At 36.8% G+C, this 18,483-nt stretch overlaps 1 protein-coding gene across 1 annotated transcript in view; it reads right to left on the bottom strand.

Annotated features, from left to right (window-relative positions):
* The window catches only part of MYBPC3 (myosin binding protein C3), a 60,776-nt gene that overhangs the window by 9,871 nt on the left and 32,422 nt on the right, over nucleotides 1–18,483 (bottom strand). Inside the window, exons 18-28 of the mRNA XM_075152276.1 lie at nucleotides 17,919–18,025; nucleotides 17,575–17,604; nucleotides 17,275–17,411; nucleotides 15,648–15,725; nucleotides 14,227–14,386; nucleotides 13,040–13,144; nucleotides 10,140–10,328; nucleotides 7,973–8,107; nucleotides 6,585–6,752; nucleotides 5,130–5,218; nucleotides 2–197 (exon numbers count right to left, since the gene is read on the bottom strand). Of these exons, the coding sequence (XP_075008377.1) occupies nucleotides 2–197; nucleotides 5,130–5,218; nucleotides 6,585–6,752; nucleotides 7,973–8,107; nucleotides 10,140–10,328; nucleotides 13,040–13,144; nucleotides 14,227–14,386; nucleotides 15,648–15,725; nucleotides 17,275–17,411; nucleotides 17,575–17,604; nucleotides 17,919–18,025 (1,394 nt within the window). The remainder of the gene's footprint in view (nucleotide 1; nucleotides 198–5,129; nucleotides 5,219–6,584; nucleotides 6,753–7,972; nucleotides 8,108–10,139; nucleotides 10,329–13,039; nucleotides 13,145–14,226; nucleotides 14,387–15,647; nucleotides 15,726–17,274; nucleotides 17,412–17,574; nucleotides 17,605–17,918; nucleotides 18,026–18,483) is intronic.

Here is an 18,483-nt window from a genome sequence, read left to right on the forward strand (position 1 = left end):
CCTATGATTTGCATTGTTATTGCAACTTTATCAGTCATGTTTTCTATCTGAAGAGTGACTTCGTATGCTCCTGAGTGATGAAGCTCTGCCTTTCTGATGAAAAGGATTGTGTCCGTGTTGCTGTTCCGAATTCCCACATCTTTGGAGTCTAGAGTTTGACCATCTTTCATCCAAATGATTTTGGGTCTTGGTTTACCCTGAAGAGAAAAAAAGGATTTTTTTTTTTTTTAAGGCTATAATAGATTTCCTTTTTTCATTTTTCTGTTTGTTAGTGATCTATAAGTCTAGAAAGCCTAATTTAATATGCAGAGTTGAGATAGTAAACTCTCTAAATGCTTTCCAATTTCTGTTTTCTTGCAGACAAATGTTTGCTTCCATCTGTGTGGTTTAGAGGCACCATGCCCTGAGGATGCCATTTAGTTACAGTTAGAGAAGAGACTGAAATTAGAGAAGAGACTGAGAACAAATCCAGAAAAAATATACTTGTGCTGGTCTGGTATTCTTTCCAAGGCGTCTGTGAAGCCAACAGTTGATCTGGCTTGCTCTAATAGAAGACTTAATATCTGAGGAGTTTATTAGCTTTTTTCCCCCTTCTCCTCCCTTTCTTAAAACATTTGATTCTCTATCCCCAGGCATTTTACAGATCTTTTGAAAAATTGAAGTCTTGGTATGTGAAACTTACTGTATAATTCTTTCTGCATTGCAAATTTGTTTCGGTGACTGTCAACCTGAGCAGTCACTGTTGCTACACTCATTGAAGATGACATTGTGGAATCAGTAAGGTATCTGTGGTTTACATCACTGTTACTCAGCCATTTCCAGGAAAACTGGTAGATAATGTTTAGATCTTCAAAAGTTATTTGAGTACTGCTTTCACAGTACAGCTCCAAATGAAGAATCCCAAGAAAACAGAAGGGCCATATCGTATTTATTAACTGTACTTATAGTCAATCTAGCAGAAAATAACTCAGTGGGTTTTTTTAAGTTTCTGCCAGGTTAACGTGGTGAAACAGTGCAGCATAAGGCTAGGTGAATGCCAGGAGTAGCTCAAATGGGTGGGGAGGGAAAGTGAGACCATCCAAGCCAGCAGTCAGATCTGCTTAGGCTGCCCTGGAACTGAAGTCTAAGGCACTGAAATTAGGACACATGCTGCTCTCCGCCTCTAGTAAACTGGAGAGGAAGCACCTCTAGACAGCTTCTCAGTTCACTGGGTGTCTGGAACATACTCTGTAAGACTGTAACTTTTTCCTTAGGCTACAGAGGGAGATTAGGATACTCAGACACTTGGTTTAGATGCTTAAAGGTAGGCAGAATAAAAATAAATCTATGTGCTTTGCTGCACCTTTGTTTCAGGTTTGCTTGGTATTTGCTCAGAAAGTCTGTGCAACATCATTTTATTTTTCTGTGGTATTAGAAAAAACCAACTTCTTTTATAAGAGTCTGGCCAAGATCCATCCAAAATTACACTTAAAGGACTTCTAAAACACCTGGAAAATGCTGTTCTTTAATAGATGCTCTTTTCTCTGGCATCTAAACCATCAGATGTATTGTAATTGATTTTACATCAGGGCTGATAATAAACCTCGAATGAGCAATGGTTTTGGATCTTCCATTTTCCCCATCTGGTAACTGATTTTCCTTACTGTTTTCTGCCAAGGAGTATAGTCACCTCAGGCCTGTAGCTCTGAAATATTAGATACAAGATTATCTTGTCTAGTTCCAGTGTACCTTCACCCTGCTCTCATTTCATAGAACCCTTACAAAAACTTATGGGAGGAAGACATGGCTTCCCTTCTTCAGCTGGAAGGTATAGTAGAAATTCTTGAACAAGTAAAAGGATGTGTTGGGTCTTTTTTCCATATCCGTGTCTGATTATTGGTGAACTTGACAAGAATTGACTCTATTTTACTTTCCATATATGTGTGTATTTTAAAACGATATGAGGATTCTGCTTGGAAATTTTGGCTAGGGAATGCTTTCAAAACAAAAACCATCTATTTAAAATGGTATAATTATATGGAAATTTTATTTAAATTTCTAATTTGTCAAGACAAATACTTCACTAGGTTTTCAGACTCATTACAAGATTTAATAGTTCTTGATGGATTGAGTGATGAGGTGAATCAAGGATCTGGCCTTAAATATCTTAGTAAAAATGGACATGAGAAACTATAGCATTATCTTTATCATAAGAAACATTTTGACTATAAATCAAGCTTTGCTACTACTGGTGTTTTAGTGTGGTTGATCAGATATGTTCTCTCAGAGTACCACCTTTTGAGGTGCTATGAGTGCCAGTGAAAGATTGCAAGCTTTCAAAGTGTTGGTTTTCATACACTCTTATATTTATAGACTGTGAAAAGCATAAACAGATAGAAAGCATGTTCCTAATACATATGACAGAGGATTAGATTTCTGCAATGTGTAATAGGTAATCTGAGAGAGAACAGTGAGTGACAGAGTGGGTAAATAGCACACCAGAGAAACTTCAGGGAGTTTACTGCCAGGGAAGAATGAATGTAAATGTTTTCAGATGTTTACATTCACAGCTATATGATGGGCAAGAAGATTGCTCAGTAATACTGTGAATTTTACCCACTAATAGCACATAATATCCCTTCAATCATGTGCCAATGTAGTTAATTTTGAAACAAGAACGTGTTGATTCCATTCCTTTCAGCAGAATGTCTCACCTGCTTAATGCACTCAACAGAAAAAGGGCTAGTAATAAAGTTGTACTTGTTCTTTTCTGTACGTTTTAATCTAAAGATTTGAATAGATTTGCAAATAACATTTAGCCCAGGATACCTTGACAAGGTATTTAATAGAATTTCAGTGTTAAATGACGCAGTAGTGACCACAGAGGTTACTGGCAGGGTGGCGCAGAAACTGTAAATAGTAGAAGACGCTCACTTATGCTTTCGTTAGATAATATTCTGCCTGCTTGTGTTCCCTAGCTCAGGGTTCACAGTAATTCCAGTAGTTATGTATTTTCTCCTATATCCTTTTTGTAATTTGAAGATTGCAATCATATCTACTTAAAGTCGTCGTCTTCAATAGAAATGGTCAGTGATTTAAACTTTTTCAAAATGTAAAGTGGAATGTTCTTTTTGCTTGGCTTTTTTTGAAGGATTCTCAGTTTTGCATATTCCAAACAGCTTTTGCAGTATTAGGAATTGTAGCTATAGCTGCAATTCAACACAACTACAAACCAAGAGTTTATACCAACACATGATTTGTCTGTCAGTCAGCTACTCAAATAACTTTTGAATCAGTTGGTTCGTTTCAGCTAAATTTGACAGTGCACTAGCAGTCTCTAAGATTAGCTTAGTAAATTTTGTGAAAACTGATGTCAGGGTGAAATACCGAAACCTCAGTTAGTGTCCCCACTGAGGAAAAGTCAGGGAGGACTTGGTATTTATCCGTTTTGTTTGGCACAGCTGAATGATCAGGCAGGATAAGTGAAGCTCTGGATTAGTTGCTACATGTACTTTCTCTGGCCTGGGGAACTGAAGACAGGTCAGCTAGGGCTGCCTAGGGGAGTACGGCAAAGAACTGGCAAACCTCTGGGAATATTGCGATGAGACTGCTCTAAGCAAAAGAGGTGGGTTATTATGCTGGGAAGATGGTGATATAGGGGACATAAGATGCAAATCTATAAACTGCCAAACTTCATCAGCTCCTCTGTTTATGGGACAGCTTGTCAATTTTGTGCAAATTTTCTTCAACTCGGACATCAAAGCAGCAAAAATATCTGTTTGTTTATTTTATTTTTTCAAGACTTGCATAACTCAAAAATATCAGATGTAAAATCTAGAATTTTGCATGTGGCTAGACCTCAGTGAAGGGGCCATTTTAGCAATTTTGGAGATAAGAAACGTGAAAGAAAAAAATAAGCATGTGATACTGTCGAAGTAGTACAAGCATGCAATTCAAGGCAGTTACTCCATGTATTGTTTTGTAACTGTTTACTGATTAGATATATCTTTGTGAAAAAGCAACTTTTCATGTAACCTAGTAACCACAGGGCAAAAGACATATTTTATTTTACATAGATTTTGCTCTTATATAGATTTTTTTTTTCTTCCTGCCCAAACAAAAGAATATAGGTAATGGATGCATAAATGTTTCCCTTGCTGAAAAAAGTTTTGCATATCTCCAGCTCTTTTAACATGAGAATTTCAGAACTCTTCACTAATAACAGTGATTACACTTTCATAAACGTCAAACCTGGACAGCAGAGAAATTTTAGTTTCTTTAAACTATAAATGAGGACTAAATTAAATGATGTTTCTATTATTACTGAGGATATCTCTGTCAGAGCCAGAATCTGCAATTTACAATTTCTTTTCCTATGTCTCACTCGGAAAACAATTTCCTTTCACACACTAATTCTTGCATTGTGTTGATACTATAGTCTTGCATCTGAAAAAATGCATGTGGTGTTTTACAAATAGTCATTATAGTTGCTTATACAGCTGTAGAAAATGCAAAGACAGGGTAACTAGTTAGGTCAGTCTGTGTGTATATTTTAGCGATTTTGTGCATGCCATAGCGGTATGTGTAGTTACATGCATGCACTTTTGATAATCCTTGGCATGCTGTGTTTTTTACACCTTGTGCTCATGTACAGTAATACCCAAGCTATTCTTTGTATACACACAGATTCTATATGGAGCCAATTGTGATATTCTATTTATTTACAAACTCTAATTTTTGTAGTCAGCCTTTCAGAAATGAACATACACACTGTTGGCAAAGAAGTTGTCCAGTAACATCAGTACCTTGGCTCCAGAAGAGCAGTTGGTTGAATTCTTACGCTTTTGTGTACTTTAAGATGCATCCTATGGTCAATAAGCAAGAACGGGCTTGCACTTATTTACAGCACTTACTTTTTATTCTTCCCCAAAAGGAGGGATTATGGAAGAAACTGTGACTCTGAAAAAAGTCATGTGACTGAAAGAAGAGTGAGTTTTTTTTTTCTTTAATGTTTGAGAGGGTTTTTTAGATCATCAGCCATACTTTATGTAATACTGCTTAAGCAGTGAAGCAATGGGAACTTGCATAAGGCAAACTACTTTAGGTAAGTTATGATAAATAACCATGACAAAATAGAAACTGATACATACCTGAAAAGGGATCACAATATTGATTGTCTCACCCACTTTCTTCACTAGAGTCTGTCTGAGATGGCGTGGCAACCAGATTTTAGGACGCTCTGCAGTTAAGCATTAGTACATTAAATACAAAGCTTTTGATAGTTGCTTTATAGCATAAATAAGACAAAACACCAAAGAGGAGAGGTTTGGATACTTGTAAGCAAAGAAAATTTTGCAAACACTGTTTATACAGTTAGGGAGTACGGGAGTAGTTAATTCTCTAAGTACTTTCAAATGTATTTGACTACTGGGTACAAATTTAGTGGCAACTCTCAGTTACATATTTACAACTGAGCCGGTTTCAATGACAGCAGGATTTATGAAACTGTGTCGCATCTGAAATGCCAGATTTGGGTGACTTCCGTTGAATGTGAGACTTCTATGTGGACTCTTTCTTTGGAGAACTTTATCAGTTCAGTAGAAGGGATAGGACAAAGGGTGTATTGGAGTAAAAGAGTGATTATAGACTATGATTAATCTATTGCTATATTGATACTGCAGCTCCTTGCAAATTATTATTTGGAGATATTTATGGACTTACTCAGAAAGTAGAGCAATCAATGGATTTCCTTTACCTTTCTACAGTCAGTCACTTATACTCCTTTCTTTGAGGTGGAAGGAGTGGAGTCTCATTGTAGCAGCTTACTTTTCACTAGCAGAAAGAGGACCTTAGTGCATGTTTTTTCATCTAGTCCCTGCTTTCCTCTACCTCACTGCAAAGCTTTCTATGTTCTCCATGTGTTCTTTTTTCTTTTCTTAGTCATTTACAGAAAGAATTTCTTAACATACAGCTGTAGTATCTGTCTTCATGTCCATTTGGTTTTGAGATGCATTACAACTTCGTTTCATTTACACTGAGTCATTTTACTGTCAGTGAGACTCTGGCAGACACTTCGTGTGAGTCAAGGTTGAGGAATCCACTATTAGCAGCTCTTGATATCTTTTGGACTCCAGTCAGATGAATTATAATCTACTGCTGTTGGGTGATACTCAGGGTGTTAATTAATAACCTAGGACAATCAAGTACAGATAACTGCTTTTATTTAAATAGATCTCTTGCTGTAGCCAACATGGTCATTTTGCAGGAATATAACAGCTTTTCCAGCAGAGAGCTAAATATTAAAAAATGTGTCTCTTAAATGCTGACAGAGCCATTACAAGAGGTGAAATGTCCATGTTTGGAAAGTAAGAAGTAGGATTTTGTTCTAAGAGCTATGCTTTAGAAATGTAAGACCTGGACAGTATAGTAATGTTCTCAGAATCACAAGATGTTAAGTGCCTCATCAAAGTGCAAGAGCTGTTTGGATGTTATTCTCAGAAGGTGGCACGGGCTTGTCAGTCCCAGAGTTTCTCTGCATGTGTACATGATTAGAATTTTGACCAGAGGAAATAGATGAGTAAGATTTATTCAGTCTAGATACTCACGCAGGATCTCTTGAACAGTAACCGGCTCTTTGATTATTGCTGCTCCACTCTCACCAGCCAAGTTTATAGCTTTTATACGGAAATGAAGTTTGTCCCCTGTGACCAGGTCTTTAATCAGTGCAGATGTGCGCTCAGTTAGGCCAGGAAGAGCTGGAATCCATTCTGTAGCTGCAAGTATAGGATTTGCATATTGTAATAATATATTATTTTTCCAAGCTAATGCCATGTCTACAATTGAAAGTAAATTTGTTTTAGGGTAAAATGAATTTAACATGCAATACTACGCTTAAAAGGGAGTTAAACTAAGCTGGAAAAAGAACTCTGGATCTAGAAGATGTGTTTACACATGGAGTTAAGGAATGTATACGCTTTGTTTATTCAAAATAGCTAAGGGTAAGGGAATCATCTTTGTGTAGTTCCTTTGTCATTCTGTTTTATAGAGCTTAGAGCTGTGGGGCTTCTCTAATTTATTTTCATTAGCAAGAGGCAGGGGGAGAGAATTTTGGAAGTATTTTTAGCAAGAAAGTGAAGCCTTAATTTATTTTTTTCTCGTAATAAGTGTATCTCTTGTGGGTGTCCAAAGGGATTGGTGAGAGCCACATATGTTGAAAACAATAACAGAGCACATAACTGTTGGAATTTATTACTAACTTCTCAATTGAGCCTGTAGAACAGAAGTCTTAGGGCTTCCTTAGTTATTCTAATGACACAGAAGTATGACTGATAAAATCATTCTTCTACGACGATGACATAGAGATTCTGGTAATTCCATGATGATACCTCATTAAAGACTATAAATTATTTCTGGATAAATTATATCCTGTAAAAACCCTAGTTTAGGTTATATGGCAGTTGAGCTTAGTGTCAGAGAAAATTTCATGACTGAAGTGATTATAAATTTGTTATTTGATTTTTATGACATAAATGTTATGTTGAAGCATCACAGTAAACTGAATGTTGTAGATATGGTGCAGTTATACTCTTTATTATCAGACCACAAGTATTAAATGAGATAAGGTAACAGTTTCTTGAAAATTTGATTGATGTTGTTACAGTCATGTTACTACATTGGTTTTAAGGAATACGCAATCTGTGAATGCTACAGAAGTATAGTATTGACTATAGAACAGCACTGGTATTTTTGTACTTTTCTGTATTAAAGTTTATGATAATCGTGAAGATGACATTATGGTTGATGAGACTTTCATGGTTTTACAGTCATGTTGTGGTAAGTCTGGTGATGGTTGGCAAGGATGTTAGTCATAAATTAGAGTTCAAATTTAATGATACTGGACATGGTTAATTTATTGGGATATTGCAGTGAAGCTATTGCATTGTATATTTTAATAATGTTCAGTTGCTGCTGCCTAGTAGTCGTGCTTACTTACATCCATCTTTGCAGTATTCCACAATATAACCATCTAATCCCCCGGCTCCAATCCGCTCAGGGGCTCTCCACTTCAAGGCAACAGTGCTGTCAGAAACATCTTCCACTGTAAAGTGGGTTGGTTCACTTGGAGGAGCTATAAGGAAATACGTAGAAGTAAATTCTGAGAAATAGCAATATAACTGTGAGAATTCAGAGGCTACAGGAGGAGTGATTAGCAGCTGAATTATATACCGCTATCTGTTTTAATAAAATAAATTTAGCTGAAGCTCAGTTGTAAAATGTAACACCTAATACTTCATTTAAGAGAAGTGCAGCATAAGGTTCCTATAACAGGGAGGGGAACAAGAGATTAAGGTAATAGTTCCTATTCATATATGGTCCCTTATGTGTAAAAGCCAATGAAAAAAGAAGAGTTGTAGAAGAGAGTCAAATTGTCAGCAGAAGTCTGCAGAAAAGTTTAGAAATAAAAATGCATACAATTTGTATGCTGTACACCCTTATGTAGACAACATTCACAAAGTCAGAGGACCAAATTCATCAGTGGCTAAATTTGACTTCACTGATTTTCCTTTCCAACAGTGGAGAAAATGCCCAAAGTTATGACTACATGCTTACAGAAACACTAGTTCTGATTTGCGCATTTGTAAGATACATTCCTGAGAAAAATATTTTGGGACTGAAAAATTTTCACTTCAGTTAGATATAGCTATTTCATATCTTTTCAGAACAGGAGTGTCATGGCTTTTTCAAAATCCATAGTTCAGAAAGACTACTAGCTAAATTCAGTCGTCTTAAGCATGACCGTTGTCTACTAATTAAAAAACAATCAAGAAAAGCCCTTACTGGAGAATCCCAAATACACACAAATGCTACTGTGAAATCATTGATTCCAAAAAGCAAACAGAAAGATAACTTTTTCAAAATAACATTGAGAGTGCTGGAACACAAAATTTAGTATACGTGGCATAAAAGCAATCATGTTAAAGAAATGTATGTTTAGCATACTCTGTGTATATGCATTATAAACTGAACATCTTTTGAATATACATAACAGATTTTACATATTAGAAATCTCATATATAAATTAAATACAGGTTTATAAATTGTGCAACTGATTGAAATTGATCTTAGTTCCCAAAGTTATTGTAAAAAAAAAATCACTCAGTTTCCTTTCTGTAACTGTGTCAAAATTTTTCATATTCAAATGGCAGCAAGGACTGTGAACAGCACACAGGAGGCAAAGGCAGTTGGGAGCATACACAACCACACAGTACACGATCAAAACCCCAAACCTCTTCTCTGAAGCAGTAAGTGTGAACTTTATCCTTAATCAAGTTAAACTCTGCCTATCCCATGAAAACTTTGGACCTTTTTTTTCAGTAGCTCCGCTTGATGGTTTTTGTTTGCCCTCTTTTGTTGCGGACCAGCCGTTGAGTGTTTGAAATCCAGAATTAAGAGACTCTTCTTGCAGTTCATCCTTTCCTTCTGACCCCTTCATTGCATCATCTGCTTTTACATTATCTCCTTCAGCAGGCTGTCCCCCTTCGCTGATATTTGTAGATTTAGCAACTCTAGTCATTTTAATCTCCAGCTATTTGTATTTTTGTGGGTCTTCTTTCTAAAACTTTTAGCAGGCAGGCTTCCTGAGGACTCCTTTAGTTTGCTCCTTGCTCAGGGACAACAAGAGACACTGCACTGCTGTGTTGGGAAGGATTATTTATAGAAAATCATTCCTCAAATATTTTCTTAATCAGCTATCCTTTTAGCTGTGGAGAGGGCCAGGATTAAGGGAGTACTGGGTGGGATACTGTGATATTTGCACCCATAAGGGAAGGGGAGAAGCTGAGAGGGACAGGGAAATTTCTGTCAATTAGTTCTCCTCCTTTCCAGATCCAGCTTGACTCTCACACTTCTAATTATAACAGCTAAAAATTCATCAGCAGTTTCATGAAACCGAAACCTCTGTGCTTCTCAGGAAGGGGAATGAGTGATAGAGAAGAGGAAGATTACAAAGGAAAAGGTTGATTAAATATAGAATAGAGAGATGTTGATAGCCTCTTTCCTAACACATTCTTTTTAGGCATAAGGGCAGTTGAAGAGAAGAGGTGAAAATTGTCCTGTCTTGGCTTTGTCCTAGAAATAATATCGAGTGTGGTAAAACTCACCAATTGGCATGAAGGGTTGCGAGGCAGGGCTTGGCCGGGACATGCCAATAGAATTCACAGCATAAATCCGCATCTCATAAACTACTCCTTCAATCATTCGCTTGGCTTCATAGGTTAGCTCTTTTAAAAGGTCAAAGTTCAGTCTCATCCATCGATAGCTCTTCTTCTTCTTTCTTTCTAAAATATAGCCTGTAAAGGATAGCTCTTATGATGTAAAAGAACTGCAAATTATTATCTCACATGCAGGAAAAAAGAAAATCACCTTTCCTCCCCCCCCCCCCCAATGGCATATAAGAGCCAAATGTGATTCAGAATTATTGCGTATAATTGAATTGTGTGAAGCTTTGGTATTTTCCTCCAGTTTCCTTTTGTATTGCTTTCCTTCTATCTGATGTTCTTACCGGAACAATTACACTTTTCAGAGTAGAAGTTACTTAGAATTGTCTATGTCTGGTATTAGGCTTTAAGCACATTTTGCATGCTATACACTACTATTAAGGTATTTAGGTGTATGTCAAGTAGAGATACTAGCAGAGCTGGTTTAAATGGTAAATCCTTTCCGGTGAGAATGCGGTCATTCACTCCTAAAGGCAGAGAAATGCATGAGACACAGCAGTTCAACAGAAAGCCCTTTCAATGAAGGAGAAAGTGCCTTGAAATGTGTAAGATGAGACATAGAGTTGAAAAATTAATTTCTTTCTTATATTCTGCTGCAATTCACTAATCTTGACTAACAGCATAAATCCCAATGCAAAAAATTAGTTGGAAGAACAGTTTGACACTTCCCTTTGTTTTTTTGTTTTGTTTGTGTTTTTTTTTTTTTTTTTAATGATTTATCAAAGAACTTATGTTAGATCTCTGTGGCCGCTGCTAAGTGGTAGAATTGCGGAGTGCTTCCCAGACAGTGCAGATCCCAGCTTCTGCTTCAGCCTTATAGTGGAGTGAGTCCTGGCCATGCACCATTTTTCTTGCTCTGATTCCCTTAGGAAGGAATGTGAACTTTTATGATTAGAGAGCACCAGGAGAGCTGGATGCACTGCAGAACAGATCTGTAGTATAGCTTAGATGTAGTCTGTATGCCCAGAATTCAGGTCCTTAGTACATCTCCCTCACCCCTCAACATCCACAGCCTTTCCCACACTACCATGCTGTTTTTCAGAATGATTAAGTCAGGCTGTGTTATCAGTTTAAAAGATAAACTTCTCATTTCCCAAAACTGGGAGTGGAATCTATGATTCTTGATCCTTAATATGAAGGGTGGTTGTATATCACACTGGAAACGTTTGTATAAATTATTTTCCAGTGACCTGCTACAAAGGAGTTATCAACCGTTTCTTTCCATCTAGCTATATTAAATTTCTGCTGCTTCTCTGTATTGCAGATGGTATGTCTGGATCTCATGCATGTAGACTTCTTTTAAATGGATTTTGTTTTGAAAGCTATTCATCTTTTAATTATGGGGTGAATAATCAGAAAATACACTGAACAGTGATTTACAGATACCATGTATTTGTATGTATTGTATGTCTGTTTCTACCAGGGCATATGTCTGTAACAGTATAAGTCTATAACAGTGTAAGTCTATAGCAAACACATTGTAAAGACTTATGAATTGAGCTGTGCAGGTCAGTGATTCAGTCCCTACTGCTCACAAAGGTTGTGGCTATCAGACTTGCAGATGTCCCTTTGGTATACCTGGGAAGAATGATTCACACTTACAGCTTCTAAAGGGAGATGGAGAACAACAGGCACGTTTGCTGACATGTTATAGGCATAGACATCAGCAGCAGCAGCCTTTCCTGTCTACATTGAATTGCAAGAAAAGCATGGGAGTCTGCAGAATGTTTTGGGAAATGAGTGGTGTAAGTACCTTTGAGCTTGACAGGTTGCATCATCACTTCTAATGTATAAAGTTACTCCTGGCATGCTTGTTTTCAGTAGCTTTTAAACAGGGTTAAATGCTGTAAGGAAAGAACTTATGGTTCCTTTGACATGTTCCTGTTTTTCTCTCTCTTCACGAGGGTCTGTGAGACTGAGAGAAGTTTCAGCAACTCAGTTTCTGTTTTTCTGCTATTTTAGATATGCTTACTTTCCTGTCAGAATTGAGACATTTCTTCATTGTGGCATACCAGAATTGCGATTAAAAAAAAAAAAAAAAAGGAGGTAAAAAGACAATACTAGTACTATTGGTGACATTTGGTAAAGCAGATCATTTCCCCAAATGCACAGAATGTATAATAAATAAAGATACTGCTTTAGTAATATAAAAAGTACATGAGACCCCATGAAAGGTTTGCGTAACAGTGAAGATGGGGTGTGAGTGGTGATATTCTTGATCGCTTCTGCCCATTTCCTGTATTGCATGATAACTTTGGCCACTGGTTTTTAGTACAGATTTTAAGGTCATTAAAATGATTGAAAAGTGTTTTGTGACCCATGGTGTGTGGTTGTATATGAAGCAGAATTATGAAGCAGTTTTCCAAAAGAAACATGTTGCATGAGTGTTTGAGGTTGCAGATGACTGGAGGTGATGGCTGAGGTGGCCACAGATCTGTTTTGGTATTCCTAGGTAAGTCCAAAGGCCTGTATACTGACCTAAAATTTCAGTCTTGAATAAGAATGTTTAGCTTTAGCTATTTTTGGTATCACCTTCTTATGCTTTGGTAACTTACTCACTGAAATATTTCTCTGAATCAAATAGCACGGGTAGGTGGCACTCTCTCCCTAAAATTGAATGGCCAGAATTCAGACCAGTTTGAAGGTTTGATATATTAGAGTAGTTAGTTTCTGAGGGTCAGCCTTCCTAGAGTGAATAAACATAGAGAATCCTTCTGTGCCATTTTAAAGGAGCAGCAAAAATATAGGCAAGGCTGTGGGGACTTTGTTTTAGCACTTCTTACCAAGTACTGGTTGCCCACCATCATATTTAGGAGGTTGCCACTGCACAGTACAGTAATCTTCTCCGATGTTGCTGATCTTGGGAGCTTCAGGAGGGTCAGGAACATCTGAAGAAAGTGTGAGAACGAATGAGGGTTATTACTGTTTCTGTATATGAGTCAACGAAATATTTTTCTTTAACATTTTTTCTGTATTGTATTGATATAGCTTTGTCAGATGGCAACAATAGGTACAACTGAGAATGTCTTATCTTAGTCTAAAGTGAATCCTGCTTTTTGATGCTTCTGTGTTAGGCTGATTTTCCTTTAAATACCGTTGATTATTCAACTCCTTTGTTCTTCCCAGACATAACTGACTTTTTGCAAAAATGTAAGGTAATAAGGTAATTCTCTTCTCGAAGAAGAGGCTTGCTCCAGGGTTTCCTGTTTTCTCTAGAATAAATTTTATATAGAATAGAATGGCTGCATGTCTCACATATTTTGTTATTTTTGAGATATTCATAGTAAATATCCTGACTTAGGATTTATGAAAGATAAAAAGAGACTTATTATTCACCTAAGCAGTGAATACTAAATTTTAATACTGTAGGTGAAAATGATTTTCTTTTATCATTTCTAAGTTTGCGTATAACCTGACCTTTTGTCATATGTGTGACAGGGTATAAACAAGTTAAATGTTATGAAAAATTTTATAAAAATTACTGAGTCAAAATCATATTCCCTCCAGCTCTTCTGTGACTCATAGTGGCAATCTGTTTATCTTATATCATTTACATTATGTCTCTTTATTCCATTAACCTTTTACTGCTTATAGAATGAAGTAATCTTTGCTTCAAAACATAAACCGCAACAAAATTACAAGAAATTTTTCTTATCTCAGACAAGCATGAAGCATATACTTCAGAAGGGAATGTCATCTATAAAATGACAGGATCACTTGAAACTGGAAACACATAACAAGGAAATACATGGATTTCTATTGGGAGTTGTTCTCTTACCTTTTCACACAGAAGGCAACTACCTGTGAAAAATACTTCTGCCAAATTTTGTGATTGATAGTATTCCTGCCTTTATGATCCTTTTCTGTTTTTCTAAACTTAAAGTCAGAACTTGCCTCACTTTTAGAGAAGGGCGAGTTTCAGTGAACTCAGGATGCTTTCGTGCTCTGGTTGTTTCCTTCCTTCACTTACCAATAACTTTGACTGTGATATCAGCCTTATCTTCTCCCACTGGATTCTTAACTATAACTCTGTATACTCCCTCGTCTTCCTTTTCTGCTCCTTCAATGATGAAGACACAGTGGTCTTCATGCATCTCCACACGAACTCTGCCTTCAGATTCAAACAGAAGCTGTGGGCAGTGAAAGTAACAGATAAAGTCATTGTAAGTTGTGCCAGGCACAGCCTGATGAGCCTGTATGTAAGCTGGTGAAAATCTTCAAATCATTGAATATTATCAAAATTATTGAAAAGCTATAAACTATTTCAAGTTCTATTTGTATGTAGAAGAGAGAAAATATAGACTGAGTGGCTCACATAAATAACATTTGGGAAAATTGGTTCTGAAAGTCTGCAGGTTGTTAAGATTCATTGCTAGTTACACATACCCAGTTATGTTTCAAAGGAGTTACTAAGTAGTTCCGCAAATTCCTACTTGGGATAACTGCTAGTATCAGTTGAAGGAGTTTCAGGGATAACAGTTGGGTACTGTGTAAATTCAAGAAGGTTGGCAAATTCAAATGGTTGCGCAAACATTCCTGATCAACAGTATCTACATTTGGCATCAGAACACACAGATTTGAACAATTTCCCTCTAAAAAATTTACCATGTTTCTTGTAACTGTTAATGGCATCAGTGTGACTTCTGTCACTCAAGAATGTCATATGGGGTAACTTTCTACTCTTCTCTGAGCTGAGGTCTGAACATAATGACCACAACTTTGCTGTGCATTTATAACACGCTCCTTTCTTCTTTATGTGCCCGCATATCTTTAGACTTAGAACAGGAACTGTTAAAAAGCATATGTGCCTAAATAGTGACTAGTACAGCAGAATCCTAACCCTGAGAAAGGTTTATTGTTGCATAATAAATATAAAATATTTTTGACTTTTAAAAAAGTTTTTTATGACAAAAAGGAAACTTCTTGGAAAACAAATACTCTTTCATTGTTTTGTACATACATAGTCCACTCTCTTGACCCATTGTCATCTTTCCCTGTGTCCTGTAAGATTTTTGTCCCAGTTATTTTTTCTGTAGTTATTATTGAAGCTTACAGGTTAGTGTGTGTGTGTGAGATAAACATTCAGAAATATATTAAAAAGAGTTTTTGAATAACTGCTTTGATTCCTTGTAATCCAGCCACCACGTGATGGTGATTAGAAAGAGAGGTCTTCCATCAGCATCTTACTCTAAAATTACTCCCTAGACCTCTTCTGCCTGTTCAAAGTGTTTGGTAATCACCATTGTGAGGCAGGATGTTGGGCTTGATATGCTGTTTGCTTCAGCAGTTTTAACATCTACTGACTTTAATTTTATTTCCTTCTGAATAGGACCTTTTATCTGGAGAACACTAAGCATATTTCTGTGTCTGCATAAATAATAAGGAACTTACCTTACTATCAGTGTTTAAATCACTGCTGTTTTCTGAGGCAGTAATGGAATCATCATTGCTCCGAACAAGGTCACTTTTCTAGATAAGCAAAGAAACCACAGAAAGTCAGCTCAGTCTTTCTGAGCAGAGCAGTAAAGCTGTTTCTGCAAGATGGAGGAGAAGAGTCCATAGGTTTGTTAGGGGGCTTGAATATAGAGGTGTGAGAAAAGTGAAGAGTGAAGTGAGGCAGCAAGCAGACCTGGGAAGGAAATCAACTGATAAGAAAGTAAAAAGCAGAAATGTATCAGACTGCAGTGAATTAAGGGAAGGATAAGTCAGCAAAACCAAATTTACAGCTTAACAAACAAAGGTGCATGACATTCCTGCAGTAGAATTGTAACTGGTTGTGCATCTGTCTGTATCCTGTGGTACTAGTTACTCTTTTTGTGTGACTACAAAAAAAAGGATTATTTCTTTTTGTAACAATGGGATAGTAAGTCGATGTAAATATTTTAACACTCAGAAATATAGTCAGGTCTGTAACACACATCAAACAGTATCCTGAAGCTGTCTACTGTTTGTTTAGGATTTCATTAGTAAGTATATGCTATACATCCTTCAAATCAAGACTGGCTTCTTTTACTTCTATGTTGAGACCTCACATCTTAGAATAACACTGTATAGAGGTTGTCTGATACCCAATCGTCATTTTATCAGAGAAACTTGTGTATGAGAGAGTCAATTTCTCTTGGTTCCCAAAAGAGAGACAAAGGGCTTTGTTTGTTTCCATACTAATTCTGCATTGCAGAAAAAAGTCCTAAGTGTTGTTAAACATGCTAACCTGAACAAAGAATGCGTCAGAATCATGAAGAAATTAGACTGGGGAAATTAATATAACTGGCCATATTATTTTGTCTATATCTACACCTATGGGAAGTGTAATGATACTGTAGAATATCATGCAAAGTATTTCTGTGTTTTGTGCTAGTTACAGCTCAAGAGCCCCCAGAGGGTGAGGGGTGGGGATGTTCTGAGACAGCCAGGAAGGAAGCTCACTTGACATTTTGTGTCTAGCTTATAAATCTTTTCTTTGATATTTTGTAATTGCTTTGATAAGGCAAATAGCAAGTGTCCTCTATTTTCATTATACCAAATACAGTTTTACCCCAGTGGTCTGCTAAGATGACACTTTCTTCACAGACTATAGAATTCTTGAGAGAGATTTCTTTTTATAAAAAGAAGCTGCCATCTCCAGAACATGTCCGTCCTATCAGGTGAAGGTAATGGGGATGACTGATCACTTATTTCTTTTTCTCTGAGGTAGAAAGAGAATAAATCTGTATGGTATCCTACTGTCTGCATATACATATGTCTACTCATATACTCAGTCCCTTCTTTTGGAATAGAAAAACAGGCAACAGTTCAGAAAAAGAAAAACTCAGGATGACTCTCACAAAAACAGCTAAATCCCAAACGGCTGCATTGCAGCTATTTAATCTTTTTTCTTGAAGTTTAAAAAAAATAAAATTAAAAGGAAGATGAAAATACTTGTAACTAAGAATTGTAAATCAAAGTAAGATTTGAGAAAGAAAATAATCTTCCTGTTGTGACTTTCTTGCCTCAGAAATTGTGTCAGGTTACACATTACCTTGTTTACTTTCTGCCAGATGACAGTGGGTGTTGGATCTCCTGATATGGGAACATCCAGTCTCAGTTTGTTCCCAGCCACCACAACAATAGTGTCAGGGGATTGGCCCAGACAGTCAAGGTGGATTTTGGGAGGTTCTATAGCAAGGGCAGAGGAAAATAAGTTTTAAATATAGTTTGAGTGTTCTGTATGGAAAAAAAAGGTGAATATTCATGCATAAAATTAAAAATGAAAAAACACTGCTTCCTTTTCTATTGAAAACATGTTTACTTGCATATAAATAATGACTGCTGTTCTTACCTTCTCTTGGTACAAAATCAATCTTGACCTCTGGGGAAAAAAAAAGGGGGGGAGGGGTAGGAGAAATAGATCAGAAAACAGAATTTACATAGCATCTGCACCCAAAAAGTAGTTTTAAAACTATTCATTAAAACCTCATAAGACATATACATCAATAGATTAATGCAATAAACTGGAAAACAGGCTCTGTAAAACAATGATAACACAAAGTAACAGAGAAAAGCAATGTGGCTGTTTTGAGGTATCGGGAAAGAGATTCTGCATATTCTTTCCTGGTACAACCATAACTAATGCCATCATTTTATCCCTCTGGAATTCCCATTTCATATTCTACGATAACTTACCCAAAAACTGAAGCTTGGCAGAAAGGTTGTAAGCAAATCCCTGAGGAATGAAGGAATAATCAGCCTCATCACCTGGTGTTACGTCCTCAATAGTTAGCTTATGGATCCTGGAAACATGAACAAATATATTCCACTTCCTTACCTTACCTCTCCAGGAGAAACAGGGCTGTCTCAAGAGACAAGGTGCAGGCTGTAGGATATTAACAGACATTGCTGTTTCTTCTCCTGTTGCCGTAACAGCAAGTCAACAACCACCAGGGCTGTAGACTGCTCTACTTTCAGTATTCCAGCAAATCCATGTCAGCATGTTGTCTATGAACAGATTTTTCTTGTCGAGGTAGATGCATAGTCTAGTCTGAACAGAGGAAGCAGTTTCTCTGCTTTAGTCCAGTCCTTTACCATTACGAGGGCAGTTGTAACACTGCTGACTGGTTTCATTTGATCAGATTGTGACTACAATAAATTCTGGAAAAACAAGCTAAAAATTGACGCTCCATCCCTGTATTATTGTAAATTCAAAACAGAATACAGAAAGGGAGTACAAAGGAAGACTCTACCTAACATG

The sequence above is a fragment of the Calonectris borealis genome, chromosome 5 (assembly GCF_964195595.1).
Source record: "Calonectris borealis chromosome 5, bCalBor7.hap1.2, whole genome shotgun sequence".
NCBI classification, from domain to species: domain Eukaryota; kingdom Metazoa; phylum Chordata; class Aves; order Procellariiformes; family Procellariidae; genus Calonectris; species Calonectris borealis.